This window comes from Chrysemys picta, chromosome 12 (assembly GCF_011386835.1).
Source record: "Chrysemys picta bellii isolate R12L10 chromosome 12, ASM1138683v2, whole genome shotgun sequence".
Taxonomy (NCBI): domain Eukaryota; kingdom Metazoa; phylum Chordata; order Testudines; family Emydidae; genus Chrysemys; species Chrysemys picta.
The window spans coordinates 55360186-55381992 of NC_088802.1; the positions used below are offsets into that span (position 1 = coordinate 55360186).

The 21807-nt window shown below is 47.9% G+C and overlaps 1 protein-coding gene across 6 annotated transcripts in view; it reads right to left on the reverse strand.

Annotated features, from left to right (window-relative positions):
• Positions 1-18322, reverse strand: part of BAIAP2 (BAR/IMD domain containing adaptor protein 2) — an 83557-nt gene extending 65235 nt beyond the window's left edge. For all 6 annotated transcript variants that reach the window (XR_010591936.1, XM_065563762.1, XM_065563765.1 and 3 more), the window contains exons 1-2: positions 18162-18322; positions 3982-4057 (exon numbers count right to left, since the gene is read on the reverse strand). Coding sequence is in view for 5 of the 6 variants with exons in the window: in XM_065563762.1 (XP_065419834.1) it covers positions 3982-4057; positions 18162-18209 (124 nt within the window). In the remaining variant the exon portion in view is untranslated. The remainder of the gene's footprint in view (positions 1-3981; positions 4058-18161) is intronic.
• Between the last annotated feature and the right edge of the window lie 3485 nt (positions 18323-21807).

Here is a 21807-nt window from a genome sequence, read left to right on the forward strand (position 1 = left end):
AGACTCCATTTCTTGTCCAGGTCATTCAGGGATGTGTTAAATAAATCTAATCACTTTTATTCTCAAACACAAACAGCTTTTTTCCCCCTGCAAGATTTTGTGCATTTCCTCCCCAGGAGGAATTTGATTTTTAAATGCAGCCCACACAGAATGAGACTTAAAATGAAATTAATAAGAAAACACCCACCCAATTCCTGAACCACAATTCAGTTAAGGTGGTTTAATGCAGCTGGAGGTCAGTGCTTCATACAGGGCACCATTAAGTACCAGTCCCCCAGGAGATTACCGCAAGAGTCCAGAAGAGCAGGAACAATTATATTTTTCTTTCGTTTGTGCAGACTGCTAAGTGAGTCCCATTGGTTATCAACAGCCGGTGCATGTGTGGAGGATTAGGAGTGGCTGTTCAAAGGAGTCGTCTCTGAAATCTCAGCCAAAAGGATGTGATACTGTAGAAGTCTGAGTCACCAAATAACAGGGGGCTTTTTGTTTATTTTTTTTTAATTAAAAAAGAAAAAAAAAAAAAGGAGGAGGGCTGTAACTGAATGCAGAACTTAAAGAGGCAGGTAGAGATAGGAACTGAACTCTAAGGAGCCCAGGGCCATCTACAATAGAGGCTTTCATACACTGATTCTTATAACCTCAGCTGAATCCTGAGGGACTTTTCTCTGAAGGTAAGAAGCAATTAAATTTTCTACACACCAGCTCAGTTCTGAGAAGAAACCGCCAATAGCACCTGCTGGACTCAGATCAGGAAGCTTTGTAAAATGAGCACTACTGCGTATTTTCAAGGTTGCCGAGGACTGAGCTGGATGGACTCCACGTGCTAGGCTAACCTAGAAAACCTGCTTAGACACTGACAGTGAGAACTAGCAAAAAGCAAACCGGGGAGGCTAGGGAAAGGTTCAGACCCAAAGGGGACATGGGAAGGGGATACTCTATAGGAGTCAGTAGCTCCATCCAAATGTTATTTGGTGGGGGGGGGGGGGGGAAGCTCTCCAATTTCACATTAACCCTACAATTTAGATACACTGGGCTTTAAAGCTCAGATGTCACTTTGCTGTGCACCCCTTTCCAGGAAAGCCTGTCTCAGCACAGACTCACTTGAGAGCTGGACCAGAAGATTCTAGGGCTGTATAAGTAGGGGCATTGCCAGCAGATCGAGGGACATGAGGATTCCCCTCTATCGAGCATTGGTGAGGCCTCATCTGGAGTACTGTGTCCAGTTTTGGGCCCCGCACTACAAGGAGGATGTGGAAAAATTGGAAAGAGTCCAGCGGAGGCAACAAAAATGATTAGGGGGCTGGAGCACATGACTTATGAGGAGAGGCTGAGGGAACTGGGATTGTTTAGCCTGCAGAAGAGACTGCAGTTTCAGCATTGAGCAGGGGGTTGGACTAGATGACCTCCTGAGGTCCCTTCTCATCCTGATATTCCGTGATACTAAGAGGTTTTTAAGGAGCTCCTTTAAGAGTATGAACTTGTTCTAAAAAAAATCTGGTCAACAGGCGATCAGCAACGTTCAAATAGCCAAGTCTGGATGGGTGAGCCAATGGATAGCTTCAGAAATGACTTGGTATAAGTTTGAGATGCCACTGGCAAATGATAGAAGCAGGCATGGATTTACAGTGTGGCCCATAGTTTGTGTCACAGTCATATTGTCTCAACATCCAGAGGTGTAAGATGAACCATTTCACCACATGAGAAAGGGGTTTTGCAGAAGCTTTAATAAGAAGGTGAACAAAGCGCTCAGTCACCAATTGAAATTAATAGGCAGCAGGTTTAAAACAAACGAAAGGAAGTATTTCTTCAACACAGTCAACCTGTGGAACTCCTTGCCAGAGGATGTTGTGAAGGCCAAGACTATAACAGGGTTCAAAAAAGAACTAGATAAATTCATGGAGGATAGGTCCATCAATGGCTATTAGCCAGGATGGGCAGGGATGGTGTCACTAGCCTCTGTTTGCCAGAAGCTGGCAATGGGTGACAGGAAATGGATCACTTGTTCATTCCCTCTGGAGCACCTGGCATTGGCCATTGTTGGAAGACAGGATACTGGGCTAGATGGACCTTTGGTCTGACCCAGTGTGGCCATTCTTATGTTCAGTTTTCTGGGATCAGCTTGACACAATGCAGCCCTTCAACTTCTGCAGCGTATGCAACCCAGTTCAGTTTGCAGACATTTCGGTGCGGTTTCAACATTGATTCAAGCAACAGACCTTCAAAGCCGCCATGCACAATAATGGGCTGTGTTGGCTGCCAGGAAAGTTTCCCAGCACTGGTTCTGAAGCTTGCAGAGGAACACTTACTGTCTTTCATCAGACAGGTTTATAGATGTTCATTGTGGTCAGATGTCCAATTCTTATCACAGTAATAGAGAGATACCCATGGTCTTTGATTCCTCCAGGGCTGAGATATTTTTAAGACTATGCCTGATGTACATGGCAAGGCTAAATTTTGTCATTCATGGTGGTCATGAGTTGGCAGCCATGAATTCTACATCTTACAGTCTGCAGCATGAGTTTCTTGTAGAGTAACCATGTCAATATCACCCTCCTTATGCACTCTGGACAGATTGTCACACTTAGCATATGACAGACCTTCCACATCAAGTTGGTGCACACAGCAGCTGTCCTATGGTTCTCCTGTGCTGAGCTAGACAAGGACTCAATTTCATATTACTAATCATATCAGGAGATGGATATCTGGTGGCTTTCAGGAGCAAGATGACAACCTTCAAGTGACACTTCTGTTATGGGTGATTATTAACTCAACACACATTGTCAGAAAGCTACCAGACACCGATGTGTCAGTCTCCCGGTAGGATCAGCAATGTGAAATCTATAGCCAGACAACCTGCCACAAAAGGGGTGATACACGAAGCACTGCATGAAGTTCTGTGTCCTGTATTATCCAGGAAATCAGACTAAGTGATCGTAATGGCCCCTTCTGGCCTTAAAATCTGCAAATCTATGAAAGCCAACAGGCCATTTAGTGATTTAAATCTATGTTTCTTTAACTACCTCCAAAAGGACTCGATATTCCAAGTGAGTGACTTCACATCTGAGGGAACTGGGTTATTTAGTCTGCAGAAGAGAAGCGTGAGGGGGGATTTGTTAGCAGCTTTCAACTACCTGAAGGGGGTTCCAAAGAGGATGGCGCTCAGCTGTTCTCAGTGGTGGCAGATGACAGAACAAGGAGCAATGGTCTCATATTGAAGTGGGGGAGGTCCAGGTTGGATATTAGGAAAGACTATTTCACTAGGAGGGTGGTGAAGCACTGGAATGGGTTACCTATGGGGGTGGTGGAATCTCTTTCCTTAGAGGTTTTTAAGGTCAGGCTTGACAAAGTCCTGGCTGGGATGATTTAGCTGGGATTGGTCCTGCTTTGAGCAGGAGGTTGGATTAGATACCTCCTGAGGTCTCTTCCAACCCTAATCTTCTATGATTCTGTTTTAAGAAGTGGTTAGCTAGACTACCTAATTATGCACACTCCCAGCCTTGAAATGGCAGCCTTTAAAAAAAAAAAAAAGTCAAAAATTAAAATCTCCATTTTAAATAAGGGTTACAATATTTTTAAAATATTTAAAATGGCAAGATGGTATTTTAAAAAAAGATTGTAAATATATGGTTCTCATCTTCTAACAGCCAAATCTTTACTGCTCAAGCCCTTTTCAAGCTCATCATTCTTAAGAAGCCTGGTCCCCAAAGCACCTTCAGGCCACGAGTGCATGGGAGAGGCTTTGCGCCTCACATCATAATGATACGACATTTGCATCTTAATTGAAAAAAACCTCTGCAATTTCCCCCCGCCCCATGGAGAAAAGGCATCCAGTGAAATTTCAAAATTCCAGAACAATGCTACCCGACTGCACCCAGTATGTCGGCCTCTGCCCAGAACCTCACCCCCCCACCCTGAATACCACAGGACCTGCTGCACCAAGGGTTTCAGCACTGAATGCATTTGCAGCGCAACTTCACTTACTTGCCAAGGCTTTTTCATAGTTCTTCCCCATGGAAATGAAGTTCCTGAGGCTGGGATTGAACTGTTCCATGATCGTCTGAAGGAAAGAGCACAAGAAGTGGGAGACATTAGCAAAGCTGGCTGGGCGAGGGACAATTAAGAATCTTGCAGCAAGACTGAGCATCTCCAGGTCTGTTTTGTGTACGCACACAGAGTGGCTGATTCACCACATACACACATGCTGCCATGCACAGCAAAGTCCCAGAAGCAGAGAGTCCTCCCACACAGCCCTCTATAGACAAACACAATCCAAACTTACTGACGTTTTACAAGAGGATATTGGCTGCACATACACAGCCCGGTTTTAAGTACAGCAATGTTTTATGAATAATTCCAGACATCACCATGATTTTATTTTCCTAGAAGGATATTTATTTTTTCAGCGCTGGCAATATGAAGTCCAAAGAGTAATAGGATCATAGGATGATCTATGATCACAGGAGCTGGGGATAAACTAGAATCATTCCTAAATCAAATGGATAAAGCAGCAGAGTCGACAAAGCGATCGGGTTGGCTAAATAGAAGTACTGTTCATATTATCTATTTTGTATTTATAACCCATGTATTGTCCTGTCCTTTCTTGAAAGGAGATGAAGTATCAGAAGGACACATCGGTGGCATTATCAATGTAGAAATATATTTATATTTATGGGGTACCAAGAATGCTTTTGTACCTGGATAGAACACCACGTGGTAGGTATGCCAAATCGCATTTAGTGAAACTGTATAGAAAAAGGTGTATAAAAGGACCAAAGCACCCACTCATGCATCTTCTTTTGACAGTATCTGCAAAAACCTTCTAAAAAACAAAACAAACTGACTGCTTCCCCCTAATTTTTCAGCTTAGTTATAATATTTCAGAACATATGTTTGCTTCAGCTCTCCATATATTATAATATGGCAAAATGTGTGCAGTAGAATTTTTAAATAGTTCTAGGCCTCAATGCAAGCTAAAGAGAACGTACACATTAGCTTCTTTCATAGGATACACACACCCTCCCTTTTGGAAGAATTTATGGGTAGCAACCACCGCAATCCCAGCTAGAGGGGTGCTATTAAGACAAAGGCAGGCTTCTCTTAGCTTACATTGCATTGGTCATTACCCAGCAACTGCCGAATCAGCTCAGATTAAGGAAGAGGATGTAAGGAACCTTCGTTTTCTTTCATCATCAAGGGCAACTCCTCCACAGAGCTATTCCTCCATGGGCTCCAGCAGTCTGCCATTTGGCACAGAACGGATACCTAGCATGAGACCGAGAACCCAGAGAGCGCCGCAGCCCTCAGCAACCTCCTAGGAACTTCTCCTTCAGCCTCTCCGGCTGGCACTAGCCATAGAGTCTGTCGTAAAGGGTTAGGGTTTGACATACAGATCTCCGGTTTTGATACAGTCTTTGCCCATTGAGTGTGAATGGTTGGACAATGGAGCTAATTAGGTGGCAGTCGCAGCCTTTTCCTAGCAGGATGCACATACCATGGCTGATCCAAAACAAAACACACTTACCACTTGCCTGGAATTTGCCTTTAGTAATTTAAAGAACACAGAAACAAACAAAAAAAACTCCGCTTGAACTTTCTCCTGCACTTGTGTGTTCCTACAAGCCTCCCCCCAGTACTTCTCTGTCTTAGCCCCTCCCCTCTTCAGAAAGGGGCTTAAACCCCCCTTATGCTACTGTGGGCACCAGTAGGACTCAGCTGGTCAGAAATAGCAAGTCAGCAGAAATAACTTTATAACCATGCAATAGTCTAGCATCTGGGGGAGTCAGCAAAAGAGCTCTGCCCTAGACCTTGCTACCCTGTTATAGGAACTTTTAAAAACAAGTGTCAATTACGAGATAATTTAATGCACCGAAGAAGACTTAATCTAGACCAAAAAAATTCAAGAACTAACAAAACAAGTTAAAGACGGATTAGTCGTTCTGGCTAATCCAGAATTATCTAGTTCTGCACCAGAATCTCACACCCCAAGAGCCACCGTAAGTCAGACCAGCTGCAGAGCTGACAACGAACACGGCAAAAGGGAACACATTTCAAGGAATGCCCTGGGTATCGTAGGCCAACAGGGAAGCATCAGTCAGATCACTCACACTTGACAGAAGAGGATTTGGAGTAGGGTATTAAAAAAATGTTATTTAAGAGCAGAGGACAGAATAAATGGCAATCACACACTGAATGCATCCTTCAGGCAGAGTTCACTCCAGCCTTGGGTCAGGCTGTGAGCCGCAAGGCAGAATCTGTGCTCGGAACGGCTAATGTTGCTGCTTCTCAGTTCTATTGTAGTTGGGAGGGAGGGGACAGGAAACGCCAATACACCCGAGACACTTTCTGGATAGGGAGGGTATTTTCACTTTAGGGGGAAAGCGCTTGCTTTTTTCCTAGCTCTACATACAGTGATCAGATCACTACCAAAAGAATGGATCTTTGTAAGTTTGTAGCAAGCTGTGAATGGTTTGTCCCACCCTGCTCCGCTCCAATAAGTCATTCGATCTCCTTGTAACTATGGCATCTTAAAAACTAGACCCAAGTTCTCCAGCTGAGCTCTGTGGGAAGGATAAACAAGTCTCCATCCTCTCACTGACCCTTGAACTAAACTCTGGCTGTACAGGGGGAGCACCCTGGCAGCTAACACAGGGTAGCTATTGGATATTTGCCTCTCTGTCTTTGTAAAGAGTCCCCCACCCACCTTCAGTAACAAGCACTCCGGGATAAGCGAGGGCCTGTCGACAAGGACAGGGGTATGAAATTCAGTTTAATACCTAAATATCTTTGTGCCCCTAAAGTGTATGAGCATTCCCCGTGGAGAAGGAGGGGGTCACAAGGCTCTCACCCTCACACCAGACTGTTACACATTTCTGGAAGGGGAGGGGAGGAGACAGACAGACCCTTACGTTGAATAAGCTGATTAAACATCTGTCACCTCATTTGAAGATGGCCAAACACCATAAAGCTCATTTTCCGCCTGAAGCATTTTTATCCTTAGTTCCTGTTCTTTTGAGACGGAGAGACTGTTTACAGTAATTTGCTTCTGCAGATACATCCACAGCCACTGATGTTGATCAGCATTGCTATGTCTTTGCCAACTCAAAAGTTTAGAGCAGCAGGTTATTAATTTCAATAAGCTGCCATCTCCTCATGGGATACATTTGAGCACAGAGGCTGCAGTTTAATACACTATTTAGTGATAATACTTTAGGCTTCCATGTTTGTTAGCTCAGGAATGTGTTTTAATCCTCAGCAATGCCAATGGCTTTCCTCCAGCACTTTTCCTAGCAGGCCAGCAAGAGTGAGAAGTGAGCACTGAAGCCCAGCAGTGGACCAGGGGAGAGGACCACCTCTGTCCTAGCTAGACACTCATTGCGCTCTGGGAAGCTTTCCAGAGAGACCAAAAGAGCAAACATCTAAGACAACATTCATCTAAGCTAGATCCAGCTGTGAAGCCTCGGCATGAACTCCCTCTGCCACCACCTGGGCTTTGAAGGCACTTGAGCAAAAGGTAGAGACAGAGGGTTAGATTTGCATTGCGCAGTACGCACACAGTACTCCAAGGGGTGAGATATACCCAGGGGGGCTAGAGGGTGAATGTTAAATGTTAGCATGTTGGGCTAACTAGGAATTTTACTGCTAATTAACACTGTCCGTCAGCCTTTGTCTTTTGGATCAAAATATTTCAGACAAACTTCTACAGCTTTTAGTGAACATTCATTGGTAGAGCAAAATGACCCTGTAGCAACAAGCTGTTCCACGGATTATTTTCCACAGTTATAGGAGGCAATTACCTATGAGAAGTTAATTACCACTAAGGGACAGAATTCACATATCATTCCTTAGGCCACATTTAATGCATGTGAAATTTGGTAGAAAATTATGCCTGCAAGTTACTACTAGTTCCTGCATATTCCCTCCAACCAACCAACCTATGGTATCTCCACCACCATTTACAGCAAGCCTGACAACTCTACCACATACATCCGTTAGAAATGGGGCCAGTCCCCTTTCTCCGCCCTTCAAAAGGCATAGCAACCACATCATCGTTTCAGGCAGAGCTCTTTCAATACTACAAGCTTTTCTCCATTCGATGCTCAGCCCTTGCAATCCCAGGCTGAACAATGTTTACACAGAAGAAATATTGGCAGGATTTCTGTGGGGAAGGATTTTGTATATGTTTGCTAGGTTAATGGCAGTAAAAAAAAAATCAATATAAAAAAATCACGTTTGCAGCAGTGTCTGAGGGGATCTAGATCTTATCCAAGGAAAAGACTTGGATACATAAAACTTACATAAAATAATTTAATGGAATCTACAGGCTGAAGAAAGCAGTATCCCAAATCAGAACAAACACCGAGCTCTTATTGCTACAGCAAGAATTTTAACAGTTTCCCATGAGTCATTGAGGGCTGGTCACAGTGGGCTGCCTTGCACAATGCATCTTTGGGACCTGCAAGTCAAACCTTCTTTATTTTCTTGGTGTAAACTATGCCCACTGTATGAAACAAACCTAAGAAGGGAATCAAATATGGGACTCATCCCTAAATGTGCACATCTGAAGCCTGTTACATAAAAAGCTTAGACTTCACCCTTTAGCCACTAAGAACATGTTTCTAGCCATTGTTCTACAACTAAGGACAGCAACTTTACTACAGCAAATGATGAGACAGGGACACCATCTAGAAAGGGGACAACTGTAATTGAATAAAAGGGCTGGTCTACACTGGGGGGGGGGGGGAAATCGATCCAAGATACGCAACTTCAGCTACGTGAATAGTGTAGCTGAAGTCAAAGTATCTTGGATCGAATTACCTGGGGTCCACACCGCGCGGGATCGACGGCCGCGGCTCCCATCGACTGCGCTGCCACCGCTCGCTCTGGGGGAGTTCTGAGTCAACAGTGAGCGCATTTGGGGATCAATATATCGCGTCTTAACAAGACGCGATACATCGATCCCAGATAAATCGATTGCTACCCGAGGCGGGTAGTGAAGACATACCCAAAGGAAGCCAACTCTCCATTGGGGAATTTTAATTAGCCAAACTTAACAGGAGGTTTGCTGGCTGTGAATGTTTTTAGAAACTCCTTTCATTCTGTTAAAGGCCCATTTAATGAAGCAGGAAACTATGCAATCATGGCTGCTGCTCCAAAATAAAAAGGTGGCAAAAGCGCTTTTCACTTCTAAGCTTTTGGACTCAAGGTGGGGAGAGCAGGAGGGATTCTCTAGAATTAATGTAGCTTTGTATCAGGCTAACCCAGAGAAAACTGGAGAGATCCCAATTATTATTTTTTTTCTTAAAGGCTCTGGTAACACAAGTTTGCCCTGTATATTACATGCACTACAGACACTAGTCTATTGCACCCCGAGTCATCCAGCAAATCCCTGGAATTATTTCTATTAAACTGCTTGTTGCAGTGCTACAGAGCAGCTGGCTGTAGCATCAGCAGCAGTGATGAGGCTCACCACGAGGCCAAGTGGGCAGGGAGCAGCAAGGATTCGGAGAGTCTTTGCCACCCCTCCACAAACCAGACCTTCCTTAAGACAGAGCAGGTCCATTGAAAGAGTTCACATTGCAGAGAGGAGTCACGGCTTACACAGACAAGATGTGTCTCTCTGCAGCTAGGTTTTCTTGACCCAGTAAAGTGTCCGATTGGTAGCAGGGTAAAGCAAGGCCAATATTCAGCAAAACCCTGGTAGTGAAAGAAAACTACATTCTTGCTCAGATTCTGCCCCATCAGCATCACCCTCAAGTTGTCTGCCTTCCATATGCTGTCTGGGCAGAGTCTGAAAAAAACAACAACCCACAAACCTGGCAGCTAAAGGTTGAAAGGGCTTTGTTTTGTTCCACTGCACTAAATTCCTCAGTAATACTGCTCAGCTCTCTGGGATTGTTCTGCCTTTATTCAACTGCCAAAAATGAAACTAATGCAAAGCACGAGGTCTCCACGACATAGTTCTACTGAATTAAAGAGCGGGAGAAGAGAACCTCCAGAGGCCATAGAGAAGTCTCCTCTCTCTCTCTCTCCACATGTGCTACGATACCTCCCAGAGAAGCAGAGGGATGCATCCACTGCTAGGGATGCAAAAGTTTAGCTGTGCTCAGATCAGCCCATTATAGAAATGGGAAGTCCTCCTGTGTAGGGGGAGGGAGTATTTTAGGTGAGTTTTGTGCCAGGGTTCTACTGGGTAGGAAATAAATAGAATTCCCTTAAACCCTTTGAAAAAAATCCATTTTATTAATTAAACTGAAGAGGAAAGAGGCAGCACATTTCTCCTGATGGTGTCACCATGGTCTCAAACTGCCCCCAAAGGTGAACGTGAAGTCCTGTTCCACTCTCCGCTAGGAGGCACAGGGAGACGGTTAGAAGGCAGCGGAGTCTTTGACATCAGTTGATTAGACACTGCTGTGCACCCGTCAGCAGAATGAGACCGGTGTCTTCAATCAGTAGAGGAAGTGAACATTTCGCATTACACATGCTACTCTGGATGGAGAATGTGCACCAGAGCGTGTCAGTAACATGCATGCTTCACCACTATGTCAGAGCGTGTCAGTAACATGCATGCTTCATCAATTATCCCTCCAGCAGCTATAGCCAGGCCTCATTTTGATTAGGCCAGAAGGCCTTGCCTCCATCTTTGCACTGTGCAGTACCACACAAGGCTTTGGAGCTGTGCTTCAGCTCCAGGCAAAAACCTGCAGCTCCACTGCTCCAGAGCTGCTGTGCGCTCCAGCTCTGGGCTCCGCTCCAAAGCCCTACCACAATACTAGTAAGCTTCTGCAGTAGCCCAGTGCATGGTCTTGAGCAAGACATTTATGCTCTGTGCCCGAGTACCCCACAATCCATAACACCACAATAATTCCTGCCTAAGGGGCTGAAGAAGTGAAGAGCACCAGTTGTGAAGAGGAGGTCCTTAATGCTAGATCCATTTTCCCTGCTCATGGACATGTTCCAGGTCTCGGACGGCACTACTGCAAAAGCCATTGCAAGCACATGGCTGCGGCTCAGCTCACCGTTTCTTCATCCGGACTATAACAGCCACGTTATAAAACAGAGGATCCCATGCTGGGGTCAGCAGGGCATTGCTGGGGAACTTGGGGAGCGGTTTTGGCCACTAGTGCTGACTTGCCCCTTGTTTCCCAGCTGCGAAACTCCATGAAAAGTCAGCTAACACCCACCTAAAGACTTGCCTACTACCACTATTGTTTAATACTGTTGTAGCACTAACACGCCAAGGCTCCAACCAAAACCGTGGCTCTGTGTTAGGTGCTGTACAGACCGAGAGGATGACAAGGTTCCTGCCCCAAAGAGCTTATACAAGCAACTGCTGTAGTTGTCACAGGGATACGTGACCATGACTAGCAGGGCAGGGGAGGTCAAGGCAATCATAACTGGGAGGGGAAGCGTCCATGAGACATTCTCTGCTCAGATGTGGTCATGCTACAAAAGCATAAGAACTGCTGCAAGGAACTCTGATCGCTAAATGGCTCACGCCAGCTTCAGAAACTCATCGCATTATCTCGGCATTAATATTTAATACCCAAACCCGGATGACTCTTTACATCTCCGTCTGTCCCACCCTGTGTTTAAAATAGTGCTTCATAGTTTCAATAGGCTGAGCTTCTGCTCGAGAAGCTACGCTGGACTCATTAGTACGTCTGATTTCAATTATGAGCAGGCTCAATACATACCTTCCCTTTCTGCCTCTAAGAACCTCCCACCCAGGAAGCTGGAATCAAAGGTACACAACGTAGAAAAACACTGGTCTCTATGTATTGCAAATGCGACTGTCCCCACATCACCTAGGCAATAACAGTGTGACATAATGCAACAGTACATACGCAGAATCATTCTCCACCACTCCCTCATCCGGTGAACGTGCGGTTCATTTGGAGCATTTCCAATGCTTACGCCACATGCGTGGAGATGCTTCACCTTATCAATGACCATTAACTATCTAAGGCAGAACTGCCACTTGGACCAGTTAGAGCTTCTTTGCAGCTTTTGCTTTCATTCCCAGAGCTTGCAGTCAGCCTGGAGAGGAGGAATCCATTGACATGGTCCAATAGGAAGGGAAACTGCACTACAGACAACCGAACTCACATGCAGCAGATCTCATGCTACAAAACACTACGAAACCAAAGGCTTCAACTTGGCTAAGCTACTTTGTATTAATGATTTGGGAAATGGGAAGATCCATGACATACTGCACTTGAGCTACAAACAATGGGGAGGCGGAGCTAGTAGCACAACAAGCTAGCTCAGTATAACAAGCCTACAGGCAACGGCCATCTGAGCTCCACTCCAGGGATGGCTGAATTTCAATGGTGCCAGTTACAGAGAATTTGGGAAGTGATTTGGATTCTTTGGGAAGAAAGGCACTATAAAAATGTAAATTACAATCAACTTCCTTTCCAAAGCTTCCATGTTAATTTAGATAATTTTCAGTGATCAGTTGTCTGAGCAAAAAGCAAAGATCCCTGTCAAAATTCAACAGCAACTGCACAATATGAAACTAAAGGAGGAACAAACCCTGAAAAACCACAGGGCAGGAATAACAGCCATTCCCAGCACTGTAGCCATCCTTAGTCCGTGGCTTTTCTATTTGCCTAGTGCTTCCTGCAATGCAAACGCTTTTGGCCAAAAGAGCAGTTGAGGAGCACAATGCATGAAATACACGCGGTGGCATAGGATAGCTTTGGGGACGAATGCTTCCCTCTCTGCCAGCCCGCATATTCCCTCCTGTTGCCACACACACAAAACCACCCACCATTTCCCCTCTGATTCACTTGAGCGAGATTCTCGTTCCTTCCCTCCAGACTCAGAGATAATGAGGCACTAGTGGCTGTTCTGCTAGCAATGACGTTTATTACTTCTGATGTGTAGCAACTGACTAAGGAATTCTGCCTTTGTTTGCTCAAAACTTTTTTTTAGGAACCTTTCCTCAGTGCAGTAGTCCAGAAATCCTGGCAAAACCACTCTTCCATTTGAAGAGATGTTTGTAACATGAAATGGAAGCTGGCCTGAAGCTCCCAGTAATGTAATCCATCATCACGGAGAACAGCCTACTCTTCTGGGGAAGTCACCAGCTCTTTCATACTTTTGCCAAATACACACGCTCTGCATGTCGGTTTAACTATTTGTTTGCAGAGGCAATACACCTTTCCCCTTGCTGAACAAGTCGGTCACCAGGCATGTGACAAGTTTCACACGCCGCCTGGGCTAGCAGCAAAGCTCCTCTCAGTCTCAGAACCATCGCAGCAGCTGTGCTGATACAATAAGGTCCACACGGATGAATCAGCGCCTGCGGAAAGTGGGATTACGTTGGCGGAAGGTGCCAGCTTCCTCCATCCCTCTCTGTAATTACTCCACATGTGTAGGCAGCTGATTGTAGTGGCAGCATCAGTGAGGGGGAGGCTGACAGCTCTTCCACCATCTCATTAAGTGCAATCATTCTGAGGGCGAGCACCGGTTCTGGAAAATAATTACGAAGGGCCTTCCTAACCAGCGTGCCTCAGGAAAGCCTCAGCACGGGGGCCAAGGACCGAGGCTTCTTCGCTATATAAAAGAGTCGCCAAAAGCCAGCTGTCTGCTCAAGACATCGTAATGGAGGACATCAAGGTGCCACCTGCAACAGGAGCTCCAGCCACACAGCATAGCTGGCAGTGAGGAGGTTCCCAGTCAATGGTGCTGAGTTGCTTTCCCTTCCACCCACCTGAGCAGAAAGCGGGTGCCCCCATACTGTGGTCTGCAATTCAGTGACTGCATGGAAGTGGCAAAGAGTTCCATGCTCCCCCCCCGCCATTTACTCAGGATTGGGTCCTGACTCCCAAAGCAAGGCACAGGCTGTTACAGAAAGCCCACCGGAGCAGAAGTTTGGGATTCAAAGCGGAGTAATGCTTGGACAAAAGATAACTCAAAATTAAAATGCGAGTGTTTGACCTGGGTGAATCCAGAGCTTAGATCCATTTTAGGAAAGTGCCATCCCTGGGCCACCAGCAAAGACTACCAGACTATCAGCAAGAGCAACAAACCATGGGTCTGTTTAAAATTAAGACTGGAAAAAGAGCTCTGTGTAGCTCGAAAGTTTGTCTCTCTCACCAACAAAAGTTAGTCCATTAAAAGATATTACCTCACCACTCCTTGTCTCTTTAAAACGAAGACATTTATTGTTCTCCAAGAACTCATGAATATGGACTTAACCTGACAAGCTGTGGGAAGCCTTGCACTCTGTACCCAGTTGCAGTGGGAACTGGCTTCCCTATAGTAGGGTTTGTAAGGAAACTTTGTTAAGTCTCCTGGGACACATTAGTTCATGTGACGGTGTCAGCAGATAGTAGCTACTAATACCCAAAATCGTATCAATAAATACGCAGCAGGAAAACTGCATCGCTAACAAACCAATACAGGCTTTCCCTCCTTGCCCCCAATCGACGCCCTGAGACACTTGCACTAAGCATTCACTGTTTGAAACCAACTCCCATTGACTTTAAGGGAGTTTGATGGGATCCCGAATCTTGTTTCCTGGATAAATTTCTTTTGAAGTTTGCTCATGGGGATTAGCAAACATCTAGTTTCTGTAAGGGTCCCAGGCAATAACTCCTGTTGGACATCTTCACACGGCAAGAGGATTCTTTTCTTTCTACTGACAAAGAAGCACTGTTCACAAGGACAGAAATGTTAACATAGCCTACAAGAGTTCAGTGCTTTGGCTTCCTTTAATCACAGAATATTGGGGTTGGAAGGGACCTCAGGAGGTCATCTAGTCCAACCCTCTGCTCAAAGCAGGACCAATCCCCAGACAGATTTTTGCCCCAAATCCCTAGGTGGCCCCCTCAAGGATTGCACTCACAACCCTGGGTTTAGCAGGCCAATGCTCAAACCACTGAGCTATTCCTCCTCCCAGAAGCGTACAACTTCAGTGCCTTAGCTTCATTTGGAATTAAAATACCTGGATCAGGCATGGAGTCGTGCCTTGGAAGCCATTAGGGGCCACATTAGGGAAAGAAAAAAGTGACAATACCTTACTCAAAATTCACCCATAATGCCAAGTTATCCTTCTCTATCCTCCAGCTGGTAGAATGTTCTACAAAAATGATCAACGGTGGAACAGTTAACAACATTGCTGTGGTTTAAATTGTTGTCTTCAGGCTTCGAGTCAATGTGATGTTGAGATGAATAGGGTCAGTTCACATTTTTTTAATGTGTGTTCTGTTCACACTGCAAGACGAAATAGGTTTTAACCAGGACAGCTGCATTTTAACCAGGTGCCAGGATTTGTACCCTAGGTCAGGCTCCGAAAGTTATTAATTATTATTTGTCATTATGATTGCTGCCTTTCAGTCTGCAAACTGAGTAAAGCAGCACTGTAGTGGTACACATTCAGAAGGTTTTCTTTGCAAGCAAAAGGGTTAAAAACTCAGGTTTGGCTGAGTGTAGACAGTACTGAAACGGATGAAGCCAGTTACAGCCCACAAAGGTGAACTGCCAGATACCAGTGCAATCCCACTCCAGAGGCCAAGCTAACATTTGTGCTTTCTTCCCTGGAGAAATAAATAGCATAAACTTTACTCTGCTGTTTTCAGACTAGAACCCCTTCAAAGTCTCTTTTGGCCAAAGCAAACACAAAGCTTAAAAATCAAGTTCAGTTTGCAACTGCCAAGGTAAACAGCGCCAGGGTATCACATGGCCACAACAAACAAGCCACGCAGCAAGTTCACAGCAGGACTGTGTCCGGGCTCCCAAAGAAATCCGTACCCACACTGCAAACAGGCTATTAACAGCTCTTCAAAGACAACACCTTCACTACGGCTGAGCCATCAGCAGAAACCGCACAGAAGCAATTGACCTTGGAGACTGACCCATACAAATCACTCGATTCTGAAGACTGGTAAGTCCAGTTTACTTATTCAACAGCTATTATCACTATGTTTGTTCATCTTAAGCACATACATAATTCTTAGACACCAAGCCTTGCCGATTAGCACAATACTCCATCGGATAGAACAAGGGAGCGTTCAGACTGCAAGGGAAAGTTAACCAAGTTAACATCCGTGCATCTGGAATATCCACGGCCAAATAATATAATAACCTGCGTTGCTAGGTTGCTTCCATTAGGTCAGACAATTTTCCATGATGGAATGCAGCCCATGGACACTTGCAATGCTAGCCGAGTTAAATGTTGTCAAATCATAATCTAATTAAACTTTCACAGACATGAGAAACCTCCTTATCAGATTGGGCATGACAACACAGAACAGAAAATAGGACTTTAGTTCATCATCTTTACTAAAATGGAATTGTGACTGGTCATATGAGGATTATGCCCTAAGGAGATCACAAAGAAAACCATCCTTTTCAAACTGTGCTGCGTTGAATGCTTTGGGCCTAAGTTTTCCTACCACAATTTCACTTGCTTTATGCTTACAAATAGCTCAGTGCTCCAGCCATTTATAAAACAGACAATAGTGTAACTGCTCCAGTTTAATGCACGACAGCCTGCATAACATCCTAGGTTAGAGGGATCATCTCAGAGTTGTCACAGGCTCCAGCAGAGCAGAACCACTTCATTTACCCTAATTCACACCGTGCAAGAACAGAGTTCCACAACCAAAATGAAGGGTAAAAAGAAAAGTCACTAGACTCACTGACCTCAGATATAACGAAGTTACAGACAGAGCTAAGGACATGCTTTTTAATAACACTTCCCTCATGGAACAGATCTGCTGCACCACTCCTACCTAGGAGATCTCTCTTCCTTTAACAGGTCTAGTCTTTAACCCCATATTCATCTAGCATAATCATACACAAGTCAAAAGGAGATTTCTGAATAAGTAGGTCTGTCTCTTCTGCACAGTATTCATAGCTTATGAATGGTCATTAAAAACAAATGGCTCTCACTGTACACGGACGTCTTCGGTCCTGGAAGACCATACAGAACATGTAGAACTGGCGGGGTTATCTCATGCAGCAGTGAAATAGTTTATGCATCCGAAGAAGTGGGCTGTAGTCCAACAAAGCTTATGCTCTAATAAATTTGTTAGTCTCTAAGGTGCCACAAGTACGCCTGTTCTTTTTGCGAATACAGACTAACACGGCTGCTACTCTGAAACCCATAGTTTAAGTGGGTTTCACAGTATAGTACAATGCAAGACGACCCATGATTGTTTCAGACAATTAAATCTGTTGCTCTCAGACGGCTTTGAGATTTTACTTAGGCAACCATAAGCTAAGATTGCTTTAAAAATGCCATCGTCTCCGATCTCAACACCCAACGCAATACCCAGAGCTGGCTCAAAAGCCAAGGAAACCCTTAAAAACCGTCCATCCTGAAAGGGACAGCTAGGTTTGAAATTAGACTTTATTTTAAAGCTCTATTTTTGGAACCACTAATATGAACCATTTTGATATGAACATTTTTGCCTGGTAAAATGTAATCTGGTGGTGGGAGGAGAAGTTCAAGGGAGAGCCTGTTACTAGTGTCTGTAGGAACCATTGGGTTCTCCCCAGTTCCCCTGTAGCAGACTGTTTCGCTATTAACTACAGCTAGGAGTGATCATCCATGACCACATTTTAAGACCAGCACGAAAAATCAGGCATTGACTCCAGCATGTCACTGCTAATGAAAGCCAAGTGCAGCAAGGGAGTTCAGACTGTAGATTACTCCTACACAACTCCACTGCCAGGTCTGCGCTTACATAAGATGACATCTTTTTTCCACCCCTCAGAACAAAATCCCATTTCCCCATATTTAGAAACTGCCAAAAAAAAAAAGGAGGGAGAGCAAAAGAAACCTTGCAATTAACTCAAAGTAAAGACACTGAAGGCTGCAGAACGGCGCTGGGGAAAGACAGCAGCAAAGGAACCTTTCAGCCCAGCCCCTAACCAGCAACAAGCCCGAGAGGGACACGCGCCGGCTCCCGTTGTTTGCCCAGCGCTGCCGAGACGTTCAAAAGGGAAACGTTCCAGCCGAGCCCCGCAGCGCGAGCCCGCGAACTGCCGCTGCCCCGGCTGCAGCCGCCTCTGCCGTCCCCGCGCCAGGCTCGCCCTGAGCCCCCCCGGGCGAAGCCGCAGGGAAGTGGCGGGGCTCGCCGTGCCCAGCGCCAGGCGAGCCGGCTCCGCGCGCAGCATCCCGGGGCCGAGACCCCGGGGCGGCTCACCTTGTAGACGGTCTCGGTGAGGCGATGCACCTCCTCGGAGCGCGCCATGCCGGCGAGCGGGAGCGAGACGGGGCAGCGGGGCCGGCAGCCGGGCGGAGTGCGCGAGGCGCCGCAGCCGCGGAGCTTATATCGCCGCCGCGCGCCCGGCTCCCAGCGCCCGCCCCCGCCCCCAGCTCCGGCCCCGCCCCCAGCTCCGGCCCCGCCCCCCAACTCCGGCTCCGCCCCCGCCCCCAACTCCAGCTCCGCCCACGGCCCCGCCCCCGGCTCCGGGCGGGAGGAACGGCCGCGAACGGGTCCAAGCCGACAGGTACCCCCCGCGCCCCCCAACCACCCCACAGCCACCCCCCCGCGCCCGCACCCCCCCAACCACCCCATAGCCCCCCCCGCGCCCGCACCCCCCAACCACCCCACAGCCACCCCCCCGCGCCCCCCCGCCCCCAACCACGCCACAGCCCCCCCCGCCCCCAACCACCCCACAGCCACCCCCCCGCGTCCGCACCCTCCCTCGCCCCCCAACCACCCCATAGCCCCCCCCCGCGCCCGCACCCCCCTCGCCCCCAACCACCGCACAGCCCCCCCCCGCGCCCGCACCCCCCCACCACCCCACAGCCACCCCCCCGCGCCCCCCCGCCCCCAACCACGCCACAGCCCCCCCCGCCCCCAACCACCCCACAGCCACCCCCCCGCGCCCGCACCCCCCCCAACCACGCCACAGCCCCCCCCGCCCCCAACCACCCCACAGCCACCCCCCGCGCCCGCACCCCCCCAACCACCCCACAGCCCCCCCCGCACCTCCCCTCGCCCCCCAACCACCGCACAGCCACCCCCGCCCCCAACCACCCCACAGCCACCCCCCCGCGCCCGCACCCCCCCAACCACCCCACAGCCCCCCCCGCACCCTCCCGCGCCCCCCAACCACCGCACAGCCACCCCCGCCCCCAACCACCCCACAGTCCCCCCGTCCTCCAACCACCACCCCCGCTCCCGCCCCCCAACCACCCCACAGCCCTCCCGCCCCCCGCGCCCGCATCCCCTACCCGCCCTCTGGATCCCCATAACAATCTCCATTCTCCCATCCCCATAGCATCCCCCCACACCCATAACACCCAACACCCATAGCAACTTCCTGTCCCTCATCCCCATAGCATCCCACCCAGGCCTGCCCCCCATCACACTCAGACCACGCACACGTCCCACCCGCCCAGCCCAGCCCCCCATGGGCGAACAAAAAGGAACTCGCAGCATTTCTTTTGCTCGTGTATCAAGGTGAGAAGGTCAGAAAGGGATTGATGGAGGGGGTTTTAGAGCAATAGCCGGATGGACAGGAGAGTTTGTGTTGCAAGATGGATGGCAGGATAAAGGTTGCTGGGCAGAGGGATGCACTGACGGTTAATGAGGAGAATCAGGGGGAGAGGAGGGAATTAGTGGTTAGAAAGGGACTGGGTGGGAGCTTTGCCTCCCTACGGTGGAAGTGCATGTCCAGAGCAGGTTTCCACCATGGGGGGCATGTCCTGGGGCTGCTGGGGAAGAGGGGGAGCTGGATGAGAACTTGGTGCCGTATTGAGCCAGTTCTCCCACACCCCTGCCAAGCCGCTGCCGTTTCCCACCGTGCCCCCAAGCAGAAGGATCTGGTGTCTCATTTGTTCCCTTCAAATGGAGAGGCCCAGATGCCCCTCAGAGTTCCCTCTCATGTCCCACCCCTTCAAGGCCACGCTGGCCCCAATATCCGTCTGTCTCCCTTTCTGTCGCAATCAGCATCTTTCTCAGCCGAGGGCTTTCAGGGCTTCCTCACAGGCGTGAGAGACTCTGGGGAGATACTGGAGGGTTGACTGGCTCCCTGCGCTGCCTTTCCCAAATGTCTGAAACCTGATCCCCCTTCAGAATGAAACCAACCATGTCCCACTGTACCCCGATGTTGTACTCGCCCTCCCTCCTCCCCTCCACTCCCACCCCCTTGAGGGAAAGGCAGGTGCTGATCTCTGCAGCATGACTCTTCCTGTCCTTTTTCCCATGCTGTAAAGAACAATGAAATAGTTAACAATGGTGACTTCTGAATCAGCACCCATTGAAGTAAATGGGGCAGCTCACCCCTCAAAGCTACTGTATCAGGCTCTCTGCAAACTCAGGCAAATGTCTCTGCTTCAGTTACATTTGTTTCGTGTTTCAGATGTTTTCTTCCCAGCCATAATAATGCAACCGATGGCCAATCAGGCTCCCAGACCATGGAGGGCGGGTGCAATAGCATTGTTAGCCAGAGGTACACAACCACAAGAGCTGGCAGTTGAATTGCAGCCAGGCTGGTAGACATCTCTTGCCTCCTATCGGAGTGGGAGAAAAAGGCACAATTTTTTATGAGGGAGGAACACACATGTGGGGAGAGGCGGTAGAGGCACATCAGGGTCTGGCTGTGGATAGGGCAAACCTGTGGCCATGGGGTCAGTAGTTAACAAGTTGGATATACATCTCCATGCCCCTCCAACCCCTTCCTTTTATGGCCTGGGGTGCTGCAGGGGGCTCTGGTCCCAGAGCATTCTGTTCACCCCCAGCCTGCTCTTACTTTCAAGTGTTTTTAGTTTGCTTGCCCGAGGCCACATGATTCCATTTCCTCCCACTCTCCTTGGGATCAAGGTAGGCGGGCAGGTGGCTCTTCATGTCTGACTTAGAGGAGGATCTGGGTCTGGTGGGATCTCCCTCTCCATCTTTCTTTGTCATCTTCTGCCTCTCTCCTCCCTGAGCTCTGAGAACAAGAGGAAGGGGAAAGCACAAACCAGTTGTTCTCCTACCCTAGAACCACATTCTTCTCTTTCACTTCTCCTTCCTTCCACTATTGGCCTTCATCCAGCAAACACAAGGGAGCCCACAAGATGCCCAGCTGACTGTCCAGTGTCGCTGCCTTTCTTTGACTCTGGTTCCTGGCCTTCGTTTGTACCTGCCCCGTGTAGGTTGTACACTCTGGGGGGCAGGGAAGACAATGGACAAAGGAAGGATGTGGGATGGAGCTTTTTGTTTTGTCTGGCTTGTTAACTAGTCCCAGCTGGGAGGACTGGGATTTATTTGCCCTTTGTAAGAGGTGAGCTTTCAAAGAGGAGGGGACCGTGGCATGCGGGTCTGGCTCACGTCCAGGGATGGGGGCCTGGAATGCTATGTTCGATCTTTTCAGGAGAGCCCCAGTAAGGCAGGAAGCAGCAGGTATTCTGCCTGTTGACCAGTCAGATTGGGAGGGTTCAGAGTTGGAAGTGTGGGTGCTGCTCACTTAAGGGCTACTGGACTTGACCCTCAATGCTGAGGACACCAGGGCAAGGCTTTCAGATGAGAGGGATGGGAAGAGAGCCTTTGTGTGCATCTTTATCACATTATTTTTAGTTGCATTATGTAAGTGGTTCTTTGCTACGTCATGGGGGGGGGGGGTTCTTGCATTTAATTCCAGTGTGACAGCCCAGCAATTCAAACAAGCTGTTCCTGTGGCAAGGAAGATAAAAGGATTTGTAATTTCTTGTAATAAAAGAGGCCTTTTGGGAGGCCCCTCGGAGAATGTCTCACATCTAGCGCTAGTCTTGTATCAGAGCTGCTCTCTTTCCTATCACCACATTTCTGCTGCTTCTTTGTATGCCTTATCCCAGGAAGGCTGAGCACGGAGAGGGGCTCC